Source organism: Halichoerus grypus, chromosome X, assembly GCF_964656455.1.
Source record: "Halichoerus grypus chromosome X, mHalGry1.hap1.1, whole genome shotgun sequence".
NCBI lineage: Eukaryota > Metazoa > Chordata > Mammalia > Carnivora > Phocidae > Halichoerus > Halichoerus grypus.
Window position 1 is genome coordinate 43,773,567 of NC_135727.1, and position 19,526 is coordinate 43,793,092.

Consider the following 19,526-nt stretch of genomic DNA (forward strand, 5'->3'; position numbering starts at 1 on the left):
GGGCAAAATCAGTATGTTTCTCAGTTTTCTAGGTCCATGACTTTCTAACAGATTTAACAGGATTCTGGGTATTCTTAGAAGCTTTTGCTCTTTTTTCTTTTTTTTTTTCAATTAACAGTGGTAAAAAATACTGGGTTCATACTTGGAACCAATCATTTACAAAATAGAAAAATAATATCTTTACTACTAGAGATTTAAAAAAATTCTATTATCTTCTAATTTCCAAATATTATTATTACTTTAAGGCAATCTGAACAAAAACAAAATAGGTAGTACTTTTATTCATTGCTGGTGAGAGTGTTAAATTAGCATAATCTTCCTGAAAAGCAATTTGCTACTGTATATATATCAAGAGCTTCAAAAAAGTTCATTCCTTTGGATTCAGTAATTGCCCTTTCAGGAATCTATCACTTCCCCAAATAGAAATTGGGAAAAAATGTATGTCCAAACAATATCATTTGTAATAGCCAACAAAGGGAAAAGAAATGCCCCCCAAAATGGGGAATAATTAAGTAACATATCCTAAATAATGGTGTTTTTTAATCATTATAAATTATATTTTCAGGGGGCACCTGGGTGGCTCAGTCTGTTGAGCGCTTGACTCTTGATTTCAGCTCAGGCCATGACCTCAGGGTTGTGAGATGGAGGATGCCCCTCCACCCTGTGGGGCTCTGTTCACTGACTCCCTGTGGAGTCAGCTTGAGATTCTCTCTCTCCCTCTGCCTCTCCCCCCAACTCGCGCATTCTCTCACATTCTCTCTCGAATAAATAAAATCTTTTAAAAAAATTATATTTTCAGGGGCGCCTGGATGGCTCAGTCAGTTAGGCGTCTGCCTTTGGCTCAGGTCATGATCCCAGGGTCCTGGGATCAAGCCCCACTTCAGGCTCCCTGCTCGTCAGGGAGCCTGCTTCTCCCCCTGCCCCGCGCCCTGCCCCAGCTCGTGCTCTCTCACTTGCTATCTCTCTCTCAAATAAATAAAATCTTAAAAAATAAAAAAACTAAAAATTATATTTTCAGACTATTTTTTGAAAAGAAAAACACTCACAATGTAAGTGTAAAAACCTGGTCAAATTATATATCCTGATTTTTAAAAATTACATATGAACATAAAAAGAGCATTAAAAGTAACAACATCAAAATGCTGACTGTTGTCATCTTTACTGAAAGGGATCATGAGTGATCTTTACAGTTTTGTATATGCCAATTTCTAAAGTGAGCTTTTGTAATAAAAATTTAAGTGTGATTCTTTTAGACTGTTCCGTTGGTTTCAAATGTGTAATGAATGACCACTGTGTAAATGTGCTCAGCACTGAACTATTCAAATCTACAAAGTCCTTACATCTTATTCCAGTAGGAGAAAGCTACCTAACACTAAGATCCTAGCTATAACCATAAAATTATTGACAAAGGAGACTTTCTACCTTAAAAGAAAAATGTTGAAAAGAATCCTAATGAAATGGAATTTAATGCAATAACTAGGCTTGCTGCCCAAATTTTAATTTAAAGAAAGTAAAGCCAAGAACATTTATCTGCAAAGCTTATCTGCCAAAACCCGCATATAGCCACCCCTCCACCTCTGCTACAATTTTGGAGCACAGTAGGCCATCAAGGTCCCAAGTTAGAGAAGATGACACAATCCCCCCACTCTACTCAAATTCCCAACTCTCCTCCTAGCGATCTCAATTGTCTTGGTATCATTATCCATCCCTCTTACCCTCTCTATGGTCTCGGAAGTAAAAAACATTCCATGTCATTTCTAAGAATAAATATTCCATTCATGTTCTGAGTTCATCCCAGCCATCTCCTGTCATCCCACACTCTCTCATATTTTCAGTTTCTCCCTTTCCTGTGGGCTACTTCTAAGGAGCTAAAAATATCTATTCTTGGAAAAGAAAAACTAAACAAGGCAAACAAACAACAACAACAACGAAACCTTCACCTTTTTTTTTTTTTCAAATTATTACCACATCTCTTCTCCTTCCTCTCCTTGCTAAATTTATTGAAAAGTTTCTTCTCTCAACCCTTGTAACCCACAGTTCTACCCCTAACACGTTACTATTCTACTGTTCTTCCCATTCTGAATGCTCCCAAATCCACATTAGGCTGGATAGCTCTCCCAAGCCTGATCCCCATTCTCAATTTGTCCCAACAAGTCCCCAAACCAAATTCTTCCTGCCTCTATAATGTTACTTCATGGACCATGGTTCTCCCACCTGTAACTCACAGCTCTGCTGCAAGTGTTAATTCTATATTGAGATAGGAAAACTGTGGGTAGTACAAAAGGTACATAGTAGTCTTGGGGTTCTTCTAGTTAACAATGATTGAAATAGGGTTCTAAAATCACATAATCGAGTAACTGCTTTATACAATAGTTCATTTCCTATCCTGCCAATAGGGTGAACAAAAGTGAGACACTGTCCTCTCACATACTTTTCACAATTGTTCAGTGTCAAAGTACTGATGTACTACTAAAAGATGAAGAGAATAACACATCCAGTAGTTCGTATTAACCTCCTTCATCTCACAATTTAATTATAGAACTTACCAATATCATTATAATTTTTTCAATTTGGTAAATGACTTCCCTTTTTGATAATGGTGGAGGCTGCCATGGACAAATGCTAAAAGAAAACCCACAATTACACCAGAAACATCCTGTGCCAAAACCAAAGAAAAATGTCTTAAACACCACATATATTCCATATATACATTTAAGTTAAGAAATAATTGGGGCGCCTGGGTGGCTCAGTCGGTTAAGTGTCCAACTCCTGGTTTTGGCTCAGGTCATGATCTCAGGTTGAGATCAAGCCCCGCATCCGGTTCAGCACAGAGTCCGCTTGAGATTCTCTCTCTTCTCTCATTCTGCCCCTGCCCCCTCTCGCACACGTGCACTCTTCCTCAAATAAATACATCTTTAAAAATATAATTAAGTTTCTTAGTTTATTGAAATTTATTTTATTCTACCAAACTTCCAGACAAACCCAACTCGGTCATAAAATCCTAAAAGATACTCCTAGGAACGTGTGAATTCTTAGGAAAGTGGTTGTGTTCATGTAATTTTCCACTGAACCAAGAGTAGTGACATGCCAACCTCAGTCACAGGTGACTCTAATATGAACACTATAAACATTCAAACTTAGGGATCATAAATTAATAGTGCCCTGAGCCCCCTGGTTAAGGAAGATTACAAATAGAGCCCAGAGTCCAGTAAATGAGCAGGCACCAAACTGCCATCATCATAAGGCTCTTATCAATGGCATTAAATAATCTCCATAGTTTTCTTATCAGGTAACAAGGAAGACGCAAAATAAAGGTAAACCAAGTATTTACCAACTGACAAGCTTTTTATTTCCAATAAAACGTGTTTTATAATGATTAAACCCAAAGCAGAACATCAATACTCAAGTATGGAGATCTGATTTTTGAATTGCTGCTTGAACTGGTGATGTGAAGAAAAGATGTGACACGTGCAAATCCAAAATAAAAGAATTCTGTAAACTAAACTTTGCCTGCATACATGACTTAGCTGTTTGCTTCTCCCTGAAAAGGACTGACTGGAAGTATATGGTCCTCTCAAATGCCACCTTGAGGAGGGGCAGGAAGGAAGAACATTCCAGAACGAGAAAAAATTTAAAAAGCAAGGTAGGGGCACCTGGGTGGCTCAGTTGGTTGGGTGTCTGCCTTCGGCTCAGGTCATGATCCCGGGGTCCTGGGATCGAGTCCCGCATCGGGCTCCTTGCTCTGCGGGGAGCCTGCTTCTTCCTCTCCTCCCCACTTGTGCTCTCTCTCACTATCTGTCTCTCTCTCTCTCAAATAAATAAATAAAATCTAAAAAAAAAAAATTTTAAAAAGCAAGGTAGCCTAGGGCAGAAACATCATCTGATGTAAATATCGCTACTTCTGTTTGCCCTAATCTCTGTTGAAAAGGGTACAAATCAAAATACATTAGACATCCTAGTGCCATTCCAAGCCTTCGGAAAAGTAGGGTAGGAGATGGAGGTTTTTAAAAAGCAGGCAAAATGTTTCACTTCGGAAAACTGGGGCTGAACAGGAACCTCCTCTATCTTAACTGCCCCATTCTGGAAAACAACCTTGGCCTTATCTCGGTCTCTAAGAAAAGGAATAGAAAAACACAAGAGAAAAATGGAAACAAGAAAAAGGAACAGAACAAGATGTAAGAAATGTATTCTCCTTGCTTCACTCTTCATCACCCTACCAATTTTGGCAGTGCTTACCCTTAGCCTCTTTTCCCACTCCCTTGCCCTCATCATCAGAGCAGGTTAATTCTGAAATCATTTCACTTTCCTGTTTATAGGACTTGCTCCAATGCTGTAAAACTTAAATACCAAATATGTGCAAAAGTAGTCTTTCATATTGTTTTCCAATGCAAACAATCCTAAGCACACTTGATTTCATAAATACATTACACTCATGTTAAAATCACATCATGGGTTAAGTAAGCTTCTGTGAGTCAGTCTAAGACACTGTAACAACCATTTATAACATCTGAGCCATTAGTTCTGTTCCAAGTTTCATCACTGGCTCCAAAGAAGTAATCTTGGCTTTGCCTAACTCAGTTTTATGACCTTGAACTTAGTCTTTCCTCTCTGGGCCTCAGTTTCCTCATTTTTGCAATGAAGATTTGGAAAAGTCGTAACAAATTTACTACCACTTCCTTTTCAAATGTGTTATGCTGATCTTCTATTTAACTATAACACCTCATTTCCAGACTCTAACTTTCTTTTAGGGAAGAATGATGTTTTATACACTCCTTGTACCTGGCAGAAGCTCAGTATAACTGTAGACTGATTTAAGAGGGGGGGGAGGGCATGCAAAAGACATTAAAATGTGGAAGGATTTGTTCATGCTCATATTGTGGACCAGAAATCAGAACTAAACTCCTTAATTCAATGCCAATATTTTCCATAGTTAAACCCATCTCCTCGCTTGTTCTCCACACACCCTCCCAGGCCTTGGTATATATCTCTCAAATATCCACCTATATTATAGGTTGGGGCTATGTGTACATCTTCACATCCCCCATAACACTCAAATGCTTGCATGAGAGAATTCTCCAGAACACTCTAGCTTCCAATAAAATCGGTTAGGAGATGCACCCTCTGAGTAAATTTGTATAAGCAAGCCCATCCTAAGCTTAGCTCCATCCCTCCACTGGGGGAGCAAACCAAGGGATAAGCTACATGAAGGAACCTTCCAGATCTAAGCTTATACATTTTGGCAGGGCCTAAAGCGGTAAAGCAAAGAGTTCATAAGGGGGGAGGGGCGGGAGGAGGACCGTTTGGTTTCCTAGAGCTTCACCAAAAAAAAATTGGGGTGGGAGTGGAAATGGGGCTGTGAGGCAGATTAAAAATCGGGAAAAGGAAGATTCTAGCTTTAAAAGTGCCATCTTTCAAAAGAACCATAGATTGGTTTTTGAGTCATCCGAAATCTACTCTAGAACGTATGGAAAATGGAAGGGGTTAAACTTTTTCAGGTGGATGGAAACAGGTATGCATCTTAAAATTGAGGGTGCAGATTTGAGATTCTCCGGGCACAGATAAGGCAGGAGGGGAAAGGCAGGCATCACTCTGGTCAGAAGATGAATGGGGAAAAGGGAGCAAGTAAAATGCCGGGCGAAAGGAAAATCGGAGGGCAGGGGTGAAAACAGGGAGGGGGACAGGGAAGGAGCCAGGGAAGGAGCACTGGTCGGAGGAAGGTGGGGGAGGGGACGAATAGAAGCGCAGACCCGAGGCGGAGCGCCAGGTTTAGGAGCGACCCTGCGTTCTCCCGTTTGAGGCAGGGGTATGGGCAGTTCGCCCCTGCCCTCAGAGACGGTTCATACCTGTTGGTATGGAAGCGGTGGAGTGGATCCGTGCGATGACAAGAGGACAGCTGGCAGCCGAAATCGCTGATGTCCAGGCAGCCTGGCTCCTCGCTCGGGCAGGTGCCCACCCCGCGAGGGGGTCCCAGAAGCGGGAAGGGCTCCTCGGGGGTTAGAAACTTCTCGTACGAAGTGGTGGCCGACGTCTCGTCGGACATGGCTGGAGACCGCCTGGCTTTGGACTCCCTCTCTGGCCCCGGGCTGCTCCCGCGCCTGCCCCTTCCCCCACTCTAACCTGTCCGCCGCCGCCGCCGCCGCCGCCGCCGAGCCGGGGTGTGCCCACCGCAGCTCACTAGCAGGCTGAGCGCCGTGGCCGGATGCTGCCGGGGCAATGCCGGCCGCGCTAAGGGGCTGCTAGAGGGCACAGCAGCAGACTGGCCACCCGGTCAGCGCCTCAGTGGCCTCGACAGCCGTCTGAGTCGCCGCCGCTGCCCGGCCCAGCCCAGTCAGCGCAGCGCAGCGCAGCGCCGCCGCCAGAGCCGCCGCCGCCCGGCCCGCCCACCGCGCTCGCCACTCGCTACTGCTGCAATCCGCCGGCGCCGGCCGGGAGGAGAAAGGCGTTGGGAAGCCACTCCCTGTGCCCCCTGCTGGAGCGGAGGAGGAATTGAACCTCCGCCCGCCCGCCCTCCACGCGTCGAACCTCGGCTTCCTGGCGCTGGAAAGGCCCTGCGCTTCAGGCCAACCACCTCTGTTTTTTCACCCACGGCTGATTAATAAGCAGCAAGCGGCAGCCCTGAGAAAAGGGACTTGGCCAAGGTCACACTGCGAGTGCGTGAGAAAGAATCCAGATGCCCTGGTTCCCAGCGTACTCGACCACCCTGTCCCAATTCAATGAGTATTTATTTATATTGAGCTCCTGCAATGTGTGTGCCCAGCACTGTGCAATGAGCTGTAGGGGAAATGAGCCAAGTAAGAAAAAAAATAGTCCCTGCCTCACCCTTGATCTTCTAACCCTGAGAACTCTACATAACAGCCACCAGGCTACTCAGAGCTGCTAGACACGTAATGCTCTTTTGTGCTCTGTGCTCTTGGTCGCATTATGCATTCTGCTTGGAATGCCCTGCGGGTTCTCCCCTGCTAATCCTTAAAGCCCCAGCTCAAAAGTTACCTCCTCTGTGAAGCCTTCCCTGACTCCCAATGAGTCTTGCATATTCCTGTCAGTGCTCCAGTAGAAAGTGCATTATGGCGCTTAACTTGTGCAACTTAAGTCGACTTACTAGGTGTCACATACCATTCTATCCTCCTGTCTCGTTCTCTTTTCTCTGCTTTCCAGACAAGTGGTTGCAGATACTGGACGTGTAAAAAAATTTTTTTAATATTTGGAGGAAAACACAAGATTTCCAATTTCTTATTTCGCCAAATGAAGACAATTTTTTAAACTGCTACTACTTTATAAAAGGAAGCACATTTTCATATAAAATAATGAGGGCATAATCTCTTAATAAAAACATTAAATATATTTAGCTTTATGGAAAAACTCATTACATTGAACTTTGAGGGAAACATAAAACTTAGGTGCAAAAAAGAGGAAAGGTGAAAGAACCCAGGAGGAAGGGAAGGAGAAAGGAGACTGGGAGAAATGGGGAGTTGTCACACACGAGCCCTAAACAGTCTTAATCTCTGTGCCATGTCCTACCAATGCAATGAAATGAAATGAAAATGAAAACAACTCAACCACTTCTTTAAAATGTATATATGGTCTTGCTTCAGTTATTTGGTTACCTAACTGTTGAGTGTGCCTCTCTTCTTTCATTTATTTTAAAAATCATGAATGTGAGGGTGATGATGGTTTGACTTGTGGTCCCCAATGCACCATTCCTAGTGAGCCTGAATGGGCAATGGCTTAGTCCTCACTAACAAGAGTCAAGTGCTGCATAATAATGTAGGTACTCAGAGTCTGCGAGTTTTTTACAAGTATGTTTTACTTTTACATTTAATTTTAAGCATATCCTGGAGTATCTGGACGACAATGGTAACTAATTAGGACATAATTAGGACATGTATTTGACAAGTTGGCAACAATACTACTTTAACTGTCATGAGCTAGTAAGAAAATAAATTAGGTGTACCTCCTACTTCACGGCTTACTATACAGATGAAGATTGGTAGTTTGGAAAAGGAAAGTGATGGGAAAGCAGGGTCCTCACAAGACTCACATACAAGCATGTTGAAAGCCAAGAACACACGCTGGCCAGTCAGTAGCTTGTTCAGGTTTCTAAGAGCAGTTTTGTCTCAGTAAACATCATGTACCACATTAAATTAACATTTTTTTTATTTGTGCACAATTTGTAAATTTACTTTGATGTTAAATTTGTATAAGAGCGTTATGAACAGCAGTTTCTATTTCGTTTTATGTTTGTTTACATTTAAGAAATATTATAAGAAGAATTTACATAAATGCTTGAGTCTAAGAGAACGTTTTTCCTTTAAAAGAGGTCCCTCCAATATATTTCTCAATTGAGAAACACTAATTAGATAATGAGAGCAGTAAACAGGGTATATGCACTGTGTGTATAACGTCTACTTAAATATAAGGTAATAATGTACTAATACATCTTTACCAAGCTCTTCGCCACTAGGAGTTGATGACTGCTGTGCATCCTTCTTCCTTGCCCATTTGTTTGGTTTGTCCCTTGGGTGTACCTAGTCTGAATGCATTTACCCAATTCATCCTTCCCTTCCATTCTCCAACAAGATCTTTCCTAATTCCTATTTCTCTGAAAACACGGATATAGTAGTTCCCTACCTTCTCTGAGGGTCTGGGCCTGGAAAGAATCCCTGGGGTGACCTGCCTTCAGATGCATAATTTACCTCCCAGAGAGCTGATGGGCTGCAAGAGGGTCATGGAGACTAAACAAGATTGAGAATTGTCAGCCAGTCTTTATCATTTGGATTACTATTGGATAGAAATATATTAGACTTGACCCAATGATCTAACCCCTGTTAATTTTTAATGTGATTGACGTGTATGTATGTGTATGTGTGTGTATGTGTCTATATCTGTATCTATCTATATCTACATCTAGATATACAAAATGTTATATATAAAGTGTATATATGTGTGTGTGTGTGTATGTATATATACACATATATATAAAATTAGCTCCCCAAAGATCACCAACACAACCTACTGATAAAACAAAGCTTGAGTGTATTACTTATTACAGTTTGTGGTTCACTTTTCAGCCAGGAGCCAAGCGCCCATATTAAAGCAAGGGAATAGATCTCAGCCCCAATCCAAAGACTGTCAAACCAGGTATGAGGTTGTTCTCCAAATTACCCAGTCTCTGATTAATAAGGACATTTGTCTTTGGACTTAGGGCCCACCCAGATAATCCAGGAGAAGGTCCTTCTCTCAAAATCCTTAATTTATTCACATTTTTTGGTTTGCCATATATAGTAACACTCGCTCTTTTGCCATATTAAGTAATAGTCACATGTTCCAGGGATGAGGAAGTGGAAATATCATCAGGGGACTACCATTCAGCCTGTTGCAGTGGCATTGTCTAAACTGCTTGCTAGGCTCTGAACCACAGCATGTAGGACTTGCTCTACTTTCTGGACCTCTTATAAAACATGAAACCAAGAGGGCTGAGGAGAGAAAAAAGAAATCCAGAATTCCTCTAACGTAGTTAGGGTTTCAGTTCTCAAATCAGAGACCCCTAACTTCTTTTTCTTTCTTGAATTAAATTATCTGCTGATCCTTTTTGCTAGAGGACAAACCAATGGGCCCAAATGTATGATATCAGAGACAATCCCAATAATAAAGCCAATTCTCAAAGTTTTAGAAAAAATATCTATAAGGATAATTACTGAGCCTATTTTCAGCAAAGATAGCGAATATTACCTCCTTATAAAAAATTAATGAAAATAACTTTTATAAAGGAAAAAACTTGAGGCTCCTGGGTGGCACAGTTGGTTAAGCATCTGACTCTTGGTTTCAGCTCAGGTTGTAATCTCAGGGTTGTGGGATTGAGCCCCTGCATTGGGCTTCACACTCAGCATGGAATCTGCTTAAGATTCTTTCTCCCTCTCCCTCTGTCTCTCCCGCTCATGCTCTCTCTCATTAAAATAAATAAATAAATTTAAAAAAAGAGAAAACTTAAGATATAACATATAATAATAGAGAGATATAATGTATATTCTATGCTATGAACATACCAAACATACAGGAGAATACATATTGGTAGAATATGAACAGTATCAAATAAAGTGATTCAGTAAGTCTGGAGCAGGTACAAAAATCTATATTTTAATGGAACTCCATAATTAAGTCCGACGTGCATCCTCAGTTAAAAACCACTGCCCTTGAGGGGCGCCTAGGTGGCTCAGTCGGTGAAGCATCTGCCTTCAGCTCAGGTCATGATTCCGGGATCCTGGGATGGGGCTCCACGTCGTTGGGTTCCCTGCTCAGCGGGAAGCCTGCTTCTCCCTCTTCCAGTGCCCCTCCCCCTCTACTCATGCTCTGTCTCATACTCTCTCTCAAATAAATAAATAAAATCTTTAAAAAAATACTCACCTTCAGATGTTAGATTCAAATTCATAAGATGTGGCCAAGTAAAAGTTTATAATAATAACTGAAATTATAACTGGTAACACTATATTGCTGTTACCTAATATTCTCAGGAAAAGCACTATTAGGACTCTGATAAATAGAAACATCATGGAGACTGAGGGAATTGAGAAATCTCTAGGTACTTCCCATATAGCATATAATTTCTGAAATTTTTATAGTAACATTTTCTCCATACAAATTTAATTTGGGGAAGTCTGAGCATCTCTTCTGATTGGACAACTCTTCCCATGCAACTCATCAATAGTAACATTGAATAAACATAACAGTTTCTAGCACCTCTCTTTTTATAAGGTGAAAGAACAAGTTTTTGATTGTCCAGGGACCCTCTTGAAAATGTTAAAGATAACTACAGGTGCAAAAGATATCCTGAAAGTTATTTTATTTCATTTTACATTTAGGATTCAATTTTAGAAAGGAAAAAATCAAAAGTTATCAAGAGATTTGAACACTTAAAATAGGATAGTTGGTGCTAAGAAACAATATTTGGCTATTCATATGAAGGGAACAATAAGACGTTTGAAGATAAATATAGAAGGTAACATGATTGTTAAGAATCTTGGTCCTTACATAAATAAGGAAGCTTTGTTTTCTTAAATAATTGAGGACATAATAAAGTCAACATAAAGCACAAAAAATTGTTCTGGTAAAACATGGAATCTTTTCTATCTGCGCAGACTACACAGAATGACCCTTCATATTGTAGGTGAAGGAAATAAACAGTAAACCACTGAGAGTCTTGTACTATGCTAGGCTCTAGAAATACAAAATGAATGTGGCATATTCTAAACCTCCCAAGATTATTTTACAATCTAGGTAAAGAAACAGATATGGTAAAAAAAAGAAAAAAAAAAAAAGAAAAAGTGGGAAAATGTGGCAGAGATTGCTAGTTGTCTATCACATAACCTATCTCTTCATTCTAAGTGACAAAACCTGATTTTGTTGAGGCTGGCTACGTACTCAATGGGGAAAAATGTAATTTCTCAGCCTTTCTTTCAGACGGGGTGCCCATGTGACTATAATATGGGTCAATGGTATAGAGGTTGAAGATGTTGATTGGGCCTTTCTAGAAAGATTCATAATTTTGTCCATGTGTATGTGTGTGTCTGCATGCATGTACTGGGGTGGGGGAAGAAGAGAGACGGTGCTTATGAGGCTGCTAAGGTGGGAGGCCATTTTGTATTACTTTCTTACTCATCCTTCTCTAGGACATCGATGTGATGGCTGGAGATACAGCAACCATTTTGTTACATTGAGGAAATCTCAAGCTACAAAGGCAAAGCCTGAGCTTGGAAAATAGAGCAAAAAGATGAAAGCAGCCACCATAATAATATTGAACTACCTACCTTTGGATTTCTTTTATGGGATATAAAAATAATTGGTTTCTTAATGACAGCCAAACACAATTCCTAACTGATGCAACATATAATACCTTGGGATGCAAGGTCTGTATCTATAAAGACCTATGAGTGCACATTTAAGGAAAGGATGAATTCTGTCTGGGAGAAAGATTGGGAAGGGCTTCACAGAGGGAGTAACATTTGGCCTGGGCTTTTAGAATATGAGTAGTTTGGATGGAACTGGAGGGGATTATGCTAAGTTAAATAAGTCAAGCAGAGAAAGACAATTATCATATGGTTTCACTCATATGTGAATATAAGGAATAGCACGAAGGACAAAAGGGGAAGGAAGGGAAAACTGAAGGGGGGGAATCAGAGAGGGAAACAAACCATGAGAGACTATGGACTCCAGGAAACAAACTGAGGGTTTCTGAGGGGAGGGGCATGAGGGAATGGGGTAGCCGGGTGATGGGTATTAAGGAGGGCATGTGTTGGGGCACCTGGGTGGCTCAGTTGTTAAGCATCTGCCTTCGGCTCAGGTCATGATCACAGGGTCCTGGGATCGAGCCCCGTATCAGGCTCCCTTCTCGATGGGCCTGCTTCTCCCTCTCCCTCTGCCTGCTGCTCCCCCTGCTTGTGCTCTCACTCTCTGTCAAATAAATAAAATCTTTAAAAGAAAAAAAGGACAGCATGTGTTGTGATGGGCACTGGGTGTTATATGCAACTAATGAATCATTGAACACTACGTCAAAAACTAATGATGTACTGTATGGTGGCTAACTTAACATATAAAAAAAAGAATATGAATAGCTGTCTGCTAGGCTACGAAAGATGGGTATTTTACTTTTTTAAAAAAAAGATTTTATTTATTTGTTTATTTATTCAGAGAGAGAGAGAGAGAATGTCTGTGAGCAGAGGGAGGGGCAAAGGGAGAGGGAGAGACAGAATCTCAGGTAGAATCTGTGCTGAGAGCAGAGCCCGACATGGGGCTCAATCCCACCACCCTGAGATCATGACTTGAGCTGAAATCAAGAGTTGGATGCTTAACTGACTGAGCCACCCAGGCACCCTAAGGTGGGCATTTTAGATAAAACAGTGTGACAATGAAATTCAGTATCATTTCTGTGGTGAAACTGGTGAATTTGAAAGATAGATCATAGACTTAAAAAACCACTACATCTAAAACTAATGATGTAATGTATGGTGATTAACATAACAATAAAAAAATTTTTTAAAAATGGATGATGTGAGGGGCACCTGGGTGGCTCAGTTGGTTGAGCATCCAACTCTTGGTTTCGGCTCAGGTCATGATCTCAGGGTTGTGAGACTGAGCCCCACATCAGGCTCTGTGCTCAGCGAGGAGTCTGCTTGAGATTCTCTCCCTCTTCCCACCCTCTACCCCCAAGCACTCTCTCTCTCTCAAATAAATAAATAAATCTTTAAAAAAAAGAAATGGATGATGTAATATTAATCATATACAACCATGGAAACCCTTAAGGGTTGATGGCCAGAAATACTTTGAGAAATACCAACAAAGGGGACTATTATAATAAAATTTACATAGTTGCCCTCATATAATTTTCTCCTTACTTTTGAAAAGGAAGTAAGATATAATCTTCTCCTGTATAATTCTGTCCATCCTAATGTTCAAGTACTTTAAAAGTTTTAATGAGTGGATAATTGTCCATTCTTCAATTGCTCTTACCAAACCTTCATTTAAACACTGTTACAGAGAAGTTCTGAAAGTCATACCTCCTCTTCAGTATATGTCTGTGTTAAGCAAGTATAGCACTCTTTCCTATGTTATATTGCAAATCTTGCACACAACTAAAATACTGTACAAGACCTATAAATATTGAGATTTATTTGACTAATGCAGGAAGTGCTTTTCAGAAACAACAAACATTTCTCAGATCAATAGAAATTTTTAATTAATATTTTATTCTTATGAAATAAAGAATGTTTATTTCAGTTACCAAATCAAAAGAAACCATTTAAAAGACCCTCCATAATTTAAATTTTTTACAGGGAAGAGATGATCAATATATTTTGCTAAATAACAAATGAAAAAGAATTAAAATAATAAATTATATATAGATATATGTAAATAAATGAAAACAATAAAAAGGGAACTAATTATGAGAAGTCACACCAAAAGGAATGTATTCAAATATACACAGATATAGGTTTTCAGGTACATTTGGGTCCTAATTTAGGTGGAAATTAATTGAGAAGATAATCCCAGTGAAAATTATTGTCTTGACACTTTTGTTGTAAGCCAGTAGAGTGAATTTATTTATTTTTTTAAATTTTATAAAAGATTTTATTTATTTGACAGAGAGAGACATAGCGAGAGAGGGAACACAAGCAGGGGGAGTGGGAGAGGGAGAAGCAGGCTCTCCACCAAGCAGAGAGCCCAACGCGGGGCTAGATCCCAGGACCCCGAGATCATGACCTGAGCTGAAGGCAGACACTTAACGACTGAGCCACCCAGGCGCCCCCAGTAGAGTGGATTTAGTCAACTGATACTGGTATTGGTGGCTATATAAGGGATACATAACAGGATATATATATTGGAGGAAAAAACTGAACAAGATGCCAGATGTTATAGAATTTGCATCTTTGCAAATGTAAATTTTTAAAATCTGGTCATTTTCAATCTGAACATTTTTTCAACCTGAACATTATTCTTAACTAATACCTGTACACTTCTACAATATTGAGGTTTATAATGATGACCCCAATATGTCTTCTGAATCATAGCAGAATTATTAAATTAGGATATATTTTTATTATTTGCAAACTGGTAATCTGGTCTGTTTTTTAACACTTCTAGATTAATCAGCACATCTTTATCAGGTATCCAAACTTGGGCTCATTCTTTGGTCATCTTAACAGTTTACAGTTAACAGAAATAAAACAGCCAACAGCTGATAAATAAATTTAAGATTCACACTATTATAGCAAGAATATCACAAGAGAATTATAATCTAACCAAATTTTTAAGCAATGCTACATAGCTCTAATAATTATAAGAATTTTTCATATTCTGTAGTAAGAATTACAATGAAGCATGAATGAATGTACCTTTATTTCTGATTGATAGAATGTGGTCTGTTCGTGTCAGCAAGACAAAAGATATTACGGGGGCGCCTGGGTGGCTCAGTCAGTTAAGCATCCAACTCGATTTTGGCTCAGGTCATGATCTCCAGGTCCTTGGATCTAGCCCCGCACATGGTGCTCCCTGCTCAGCGGGGAGTCTGCTTGTCCCTCTCCCTCTGCCCCTCCCCACTCTAGTTTCCTCTCTCCAATAAATAAATAAAATCTTAGAAAAAGATATTAGGAATAGGCTGGGCCTGGTTTTCATCTGAATTAGGTCATAGGTCCAAGTTTGATTTGAGGGGCCTTGCATCTTAACTCACCACTGGCTTCCCGAGAGATGGATGCCAACAATGGGGGAGGGAAGGGAGGACTACAGAGGGCCTTCTTTACTTAGTCCTCTGATAAACCTAAAATAAGAATGAATCTTAGAGAATGTTGCTTGAAGCACAGCCTGAGAGGAGGTGGTTTTTATGCAAGTCATTTATTGAGGAACTGCTCTCAGGTAAAAGGAATTTCAGAAGGAAGAAGGACAGGGCAAGGGGGGAAACAACTAAGCCACTGGAGACTAGCTTTAGCCTGACCCCACAAGGAACACTGGAGTAGGATTTGCCCCACAGAATTGGTTTACCTTGAGGCAAAGTGGCTGGCCTTATGTACCCTCATCATCATTCAGTCATTGACTGCAGGTTGCAGGGGTGTGTAAGGAGAGGAGGTGCTGCAGAGTACTGAAGCTCATATTTTGCAGAGTGCAATTCTCCAGCGAAGGAAGCAGCTGGAGTTAGCAGCTAAAACCCAGAGCTGCAGGGGATGGGTCCATCTGCCCTATAAAGTGGGCCTGAACTGGTCACCAGCAGTGAACATACACTACAATACAGAAACACTGTCATTTGCATGTTAGGACCCCAAATCGGCCATTAAGAAACATGTAACTGAAACATACTACAGAAAGCATTGCAAAACTTGAACACTTAAACTACGTATGATGGTGTTTCTAAAAATATGAGAACAGTTAGGGATGCTGGGAACACATCTCCCTTTCTAGCATTGGGTTTAGGAATATCCTCCCCCCTCACCTATTCTATTTGCTAAGCCGTCGCAGCTGGTGGTGGCTTCAGTGATCAGGACAGGATGCCCAGCAGTGAAAGGACCAGGTTGATTAGGATTTAATGCAGATGAAGTCTCTGGAATGGTGCTATGTAGTTTAGGGTGAAAGGAGCTATAAAGGCAAGGTCTCTAGTCTGTGTCTGAGATCTGCACCCCAACATCCCCCTTTTCTTTATTTCTACTGGCCCTAGAGACACCCTTGACTGTTTGTCTGTCTTCTGACAACGCTTCTGCCTTGCACCAAGATTTCTATCTTTCCTAGCCTCTGGAACTGAACTTCTTGCAGGTTTACCCCTACGCTGACATTTTCTAATAGTTTCACAGCTAGAAATAATGAAGAAGATTAAGTAAAACGCCTTCCCCTGCTATCTCTCTTCCTTTTTCTTTTTAAATTTAACCTCTTTAAGTAGAAGACCAAGCCCGGTCATGTATGCTATTATGGGCATTGGGGGGAAAAAAGACAAGAAGTTGATTCTTCTACAATTCAAGCCCAGAGATTTCCTGGGTGTGCAGAATAATGGGTTCTGAAGTGCCAAGAGGGATTGAAGAAGGTCAGGGATCAGCAGAAGTGGTAGAGGGTGGGGACAAGGCAGTACTTGGTTTACCTTCAGGAAAATTGGGGATTTACCTTCTCCTTCCCCAGTCTCTTTACCATCACCAGTCCTTCTGCTGGAAAAACCATTATAAACAGCCTGAGGATAAGTTGGGAAGCGGTAGTAGGTGGGTGTGAAGCAAGAATAACAAGACCCTGGGTACTGTAGGCTCTTGAAAGAAAGGAGGGAATTCCTTTTTTGTTTTAATGAGGGGAAAGGAGATATCCCCGTGCTCTTGGGCTGAGGTAGAAATATCTGATTCTATGAACTGCAAATGTGGAAATAACTACCACTTTGGCTGGAGTCAGAATAGTATATTACAGTCTCTTGGTGCTGTCCTAAAACAAGCATGATCTTTGATAATATCCCAGCTTTACAGGATGGTCAGGTGAGGTGGGGATCCTGCATCTTTATCTCTGGTGGCCTTAGGCAGTAATGGGGCCTGCCTAGCACAGTGGGGCACAATAAGTGAGCTGGTTATGACTATTGCTATTTTGCTCATCTCCTTTGCTGCCAGTCTTCAAGAGAGACCCTTGCTTTATTGCCTGCTGCCCTTCTACCTCTGAAGAGAACCTAGTCTTCCTCACCTGCACAGATATTGAGGCAATTCTTAGGGGAAAAAAGAGCACTCAAAAATACTTTATTGCCATTTTCTCAGTGATATTTGAAAGGGACATATATATTTGAGTTTATCTGAGTTTAAGTCTTGGCTCTATTTGTTACTGACTCTGTGACCACGGGAAAGTTATAGAGTTATCTGCTATCTCACTGACCTGAATTTTCTTAGCTGCTTTAGAAAAACAAAGAGGAGGAAAGGGAAGGATAATATTTGTAACTACCACCAATAATTACGAGGATTAAACAACAACAACAACAACAAAAACCAACAAAATGGGTTTAAAGCAATTAATATAGTACTTGGTCCATAGATGCCCACACGTTAATCGTTATTATCATTTAGTATTTATTAGCTAGAAGGCCTTAGCTGAGATGACATCACCCTCAAGGTCAGTAATTAACATTTCTATTTCGATATACTGCTTAACTCTCTGCCAGGCAATGTTCTAGGTGCTGCTCACATGCGAACTTATAAAATTCTCACTACAACTCTAGAGGTAGGTACTACTCTTATATCAATCCTACAGATGCGGAAGCCAAGGAATAGCGTGCTTAAATCACTTGCCCAAGATTCCGCGGTTGTATAGTGAGATTCAAACCCAGAAAGCCAGGTTTAGAAAGTACCTGCTCTTAACCATTGAGGTAAGCAGTTAAACAGTCAAACCAAAGGAGATGGGGAACGTAGGATAGAAAGGGCACAGGTTCAAGGTGAACAATCATCAACTACAAAGTTGGAGTTTCGGCTGGTCCAGAAGCTTAAAGGCATCATTATGAACTATTGAGGTTGTGAACAAGTAAATTAAGCTCCTATTTAAAAATGGTAAACTTACAGGTCAATTTACAAGCAAATTGAGAAAATGTTCAATAGATGACTGTGACTAAGAGAACAGGCCTGGTCTTTTATTTCTTTTACCAGATAAGTTACCTGTATCTCAGCAAAGCAATCCGCGTACAAGAAGGCGTCGATGGGACAATGAGCTCAGACACGAAAGGGTTAATGGTTGACCCTTTTTTTTGCGGGGGGGAGAACGGATGGGGGAAACGAAGGCGAAGAGGATTGTGGGAACCCCGTTTTACGTCGCCCCGTGGGCTCCTGGGAAATATCCTGTGTGTCTCTCTATTATGACCGACTCGTAGTGAAGTCACGGCAAGCTGGGATCTGGTTAATGCCGCCGCAGTTGGTCTCCGGGGCCGCAAGGCAGTGGCCGTCGGCCGCTGCCTGGAGAGCGGATGAGGTGGACGTTTGTAAGCACTTCTTTTGGGCTGAAGGCATAGGCACATCCTGCCTCCAGCCGCGCAGGGAGAGGGGAACGGAAGTGAGAGGGGATGAGGAGTAGGGGGAACTGACAGGTTGACGGACCAGCGGCGAGACTTGATTGCGTAGGTGTCGGAGAGGGAAGTGTAATGTGTTGTGTAGTGCTGTTGTTGAGACGCGTGAATATCCTGGTTACTTGGAGATGGGGGAAGCGGCGAACAGATGAACGGAGGGAAAAGCTGGACACCAGCATCTATGAATCGTACCTGTACGGGATGATTTTATGGAATGATTTTAATGGATCCCTGGTTTCAGATTTTACTTTTGATGGGTTGATTCCCTTAAATTACCAAGTACCCAGTCTGTGCTGGGTACTGTACTAAAGGCTCTGGATGAGGAAAGGAGTTAGCCATTATTTTCGACATTTAAAGCCTGCTAGTTAACGATATGCATTTGGAGATAGTCAATTGCAATATAAGAAGACAGAGATAGATACATCAAGTGTTTTTGAAAACCTGCTGGGGGCCACCAAACTTACCTGAGGGTGCAATCCGAGACAGTCTTTGATGTGATGATTTGACATATACTTTGAAGATAATATAAGTAGGGCAAAACTGTAAAATTTTCCAAGCCTATTTAGTTCAGGAGCAGTAGCTACCTGGAGAACTGAGGAACACTTAAGGCCCAAGCTAGTTCATTCCTGGTGAGAGCAGTTGTCCATCACAATGGCACTTCCAGGGCCCCTGCTGGAGAATCAGTCTTACCTGAGAACAAGGCCTCCCTTTGCACATATAGCCTGCAAGCTCTGGGTAGAACTACAGTGCAGGACACAAGGCCTCTCTGCCCTAAGCATTTGAAACATCTCTGTGCCTGTTCTTTGGTTTTCCAGCAAATTCAGTTCACAGAATTGTGCATCCACCTGGAATCCTAAGCAATGTTTTAAGACTTCCGAATCATTAAACCTACTGCTTTGTTTACCAGAGAAACAAAAGTGTAGCGGACAATCGAAGTCAGTGGTTCTCAAACTTTCTTGTGCATCCGAATCAGCTGGAGGGCTTG

The 19,526-nt window shown here is 41.2% G+C and overlaps 1 protein-coding gene across 2 annotated transcripts in view; it reads right to left on the bottom strand.

Annotated features, from left to right (window-relative positions):
• FAM199X (family with sequence similarity 199, X-linked) overlaps positions 1 to 6,370 on the bottom strand; it is a 29,580-nt gene extending 23,210 nt beyond the window's left edge. Inside the window, exon 1 of one of the 2 annotated variants that reach the window (XM_078064960.1) lies at positions 5,844 to 6,370. In XM_078064960.1, the coding sequence (XP_077921086.1) occupies positions 5,844 to 6,040 (197 nt within the window). In that variant the 5' untranslated portion in view covers positions 6,041 to 6,370. The remainder of the gene's footprint in view (positions 1 to 5,843) is intronic. The other variant, XM_078064959.1, reaches the window with a different exon arrangement.
• Positions 6,371 to 19,526: the final 13,156 nt, after the last annotated feature.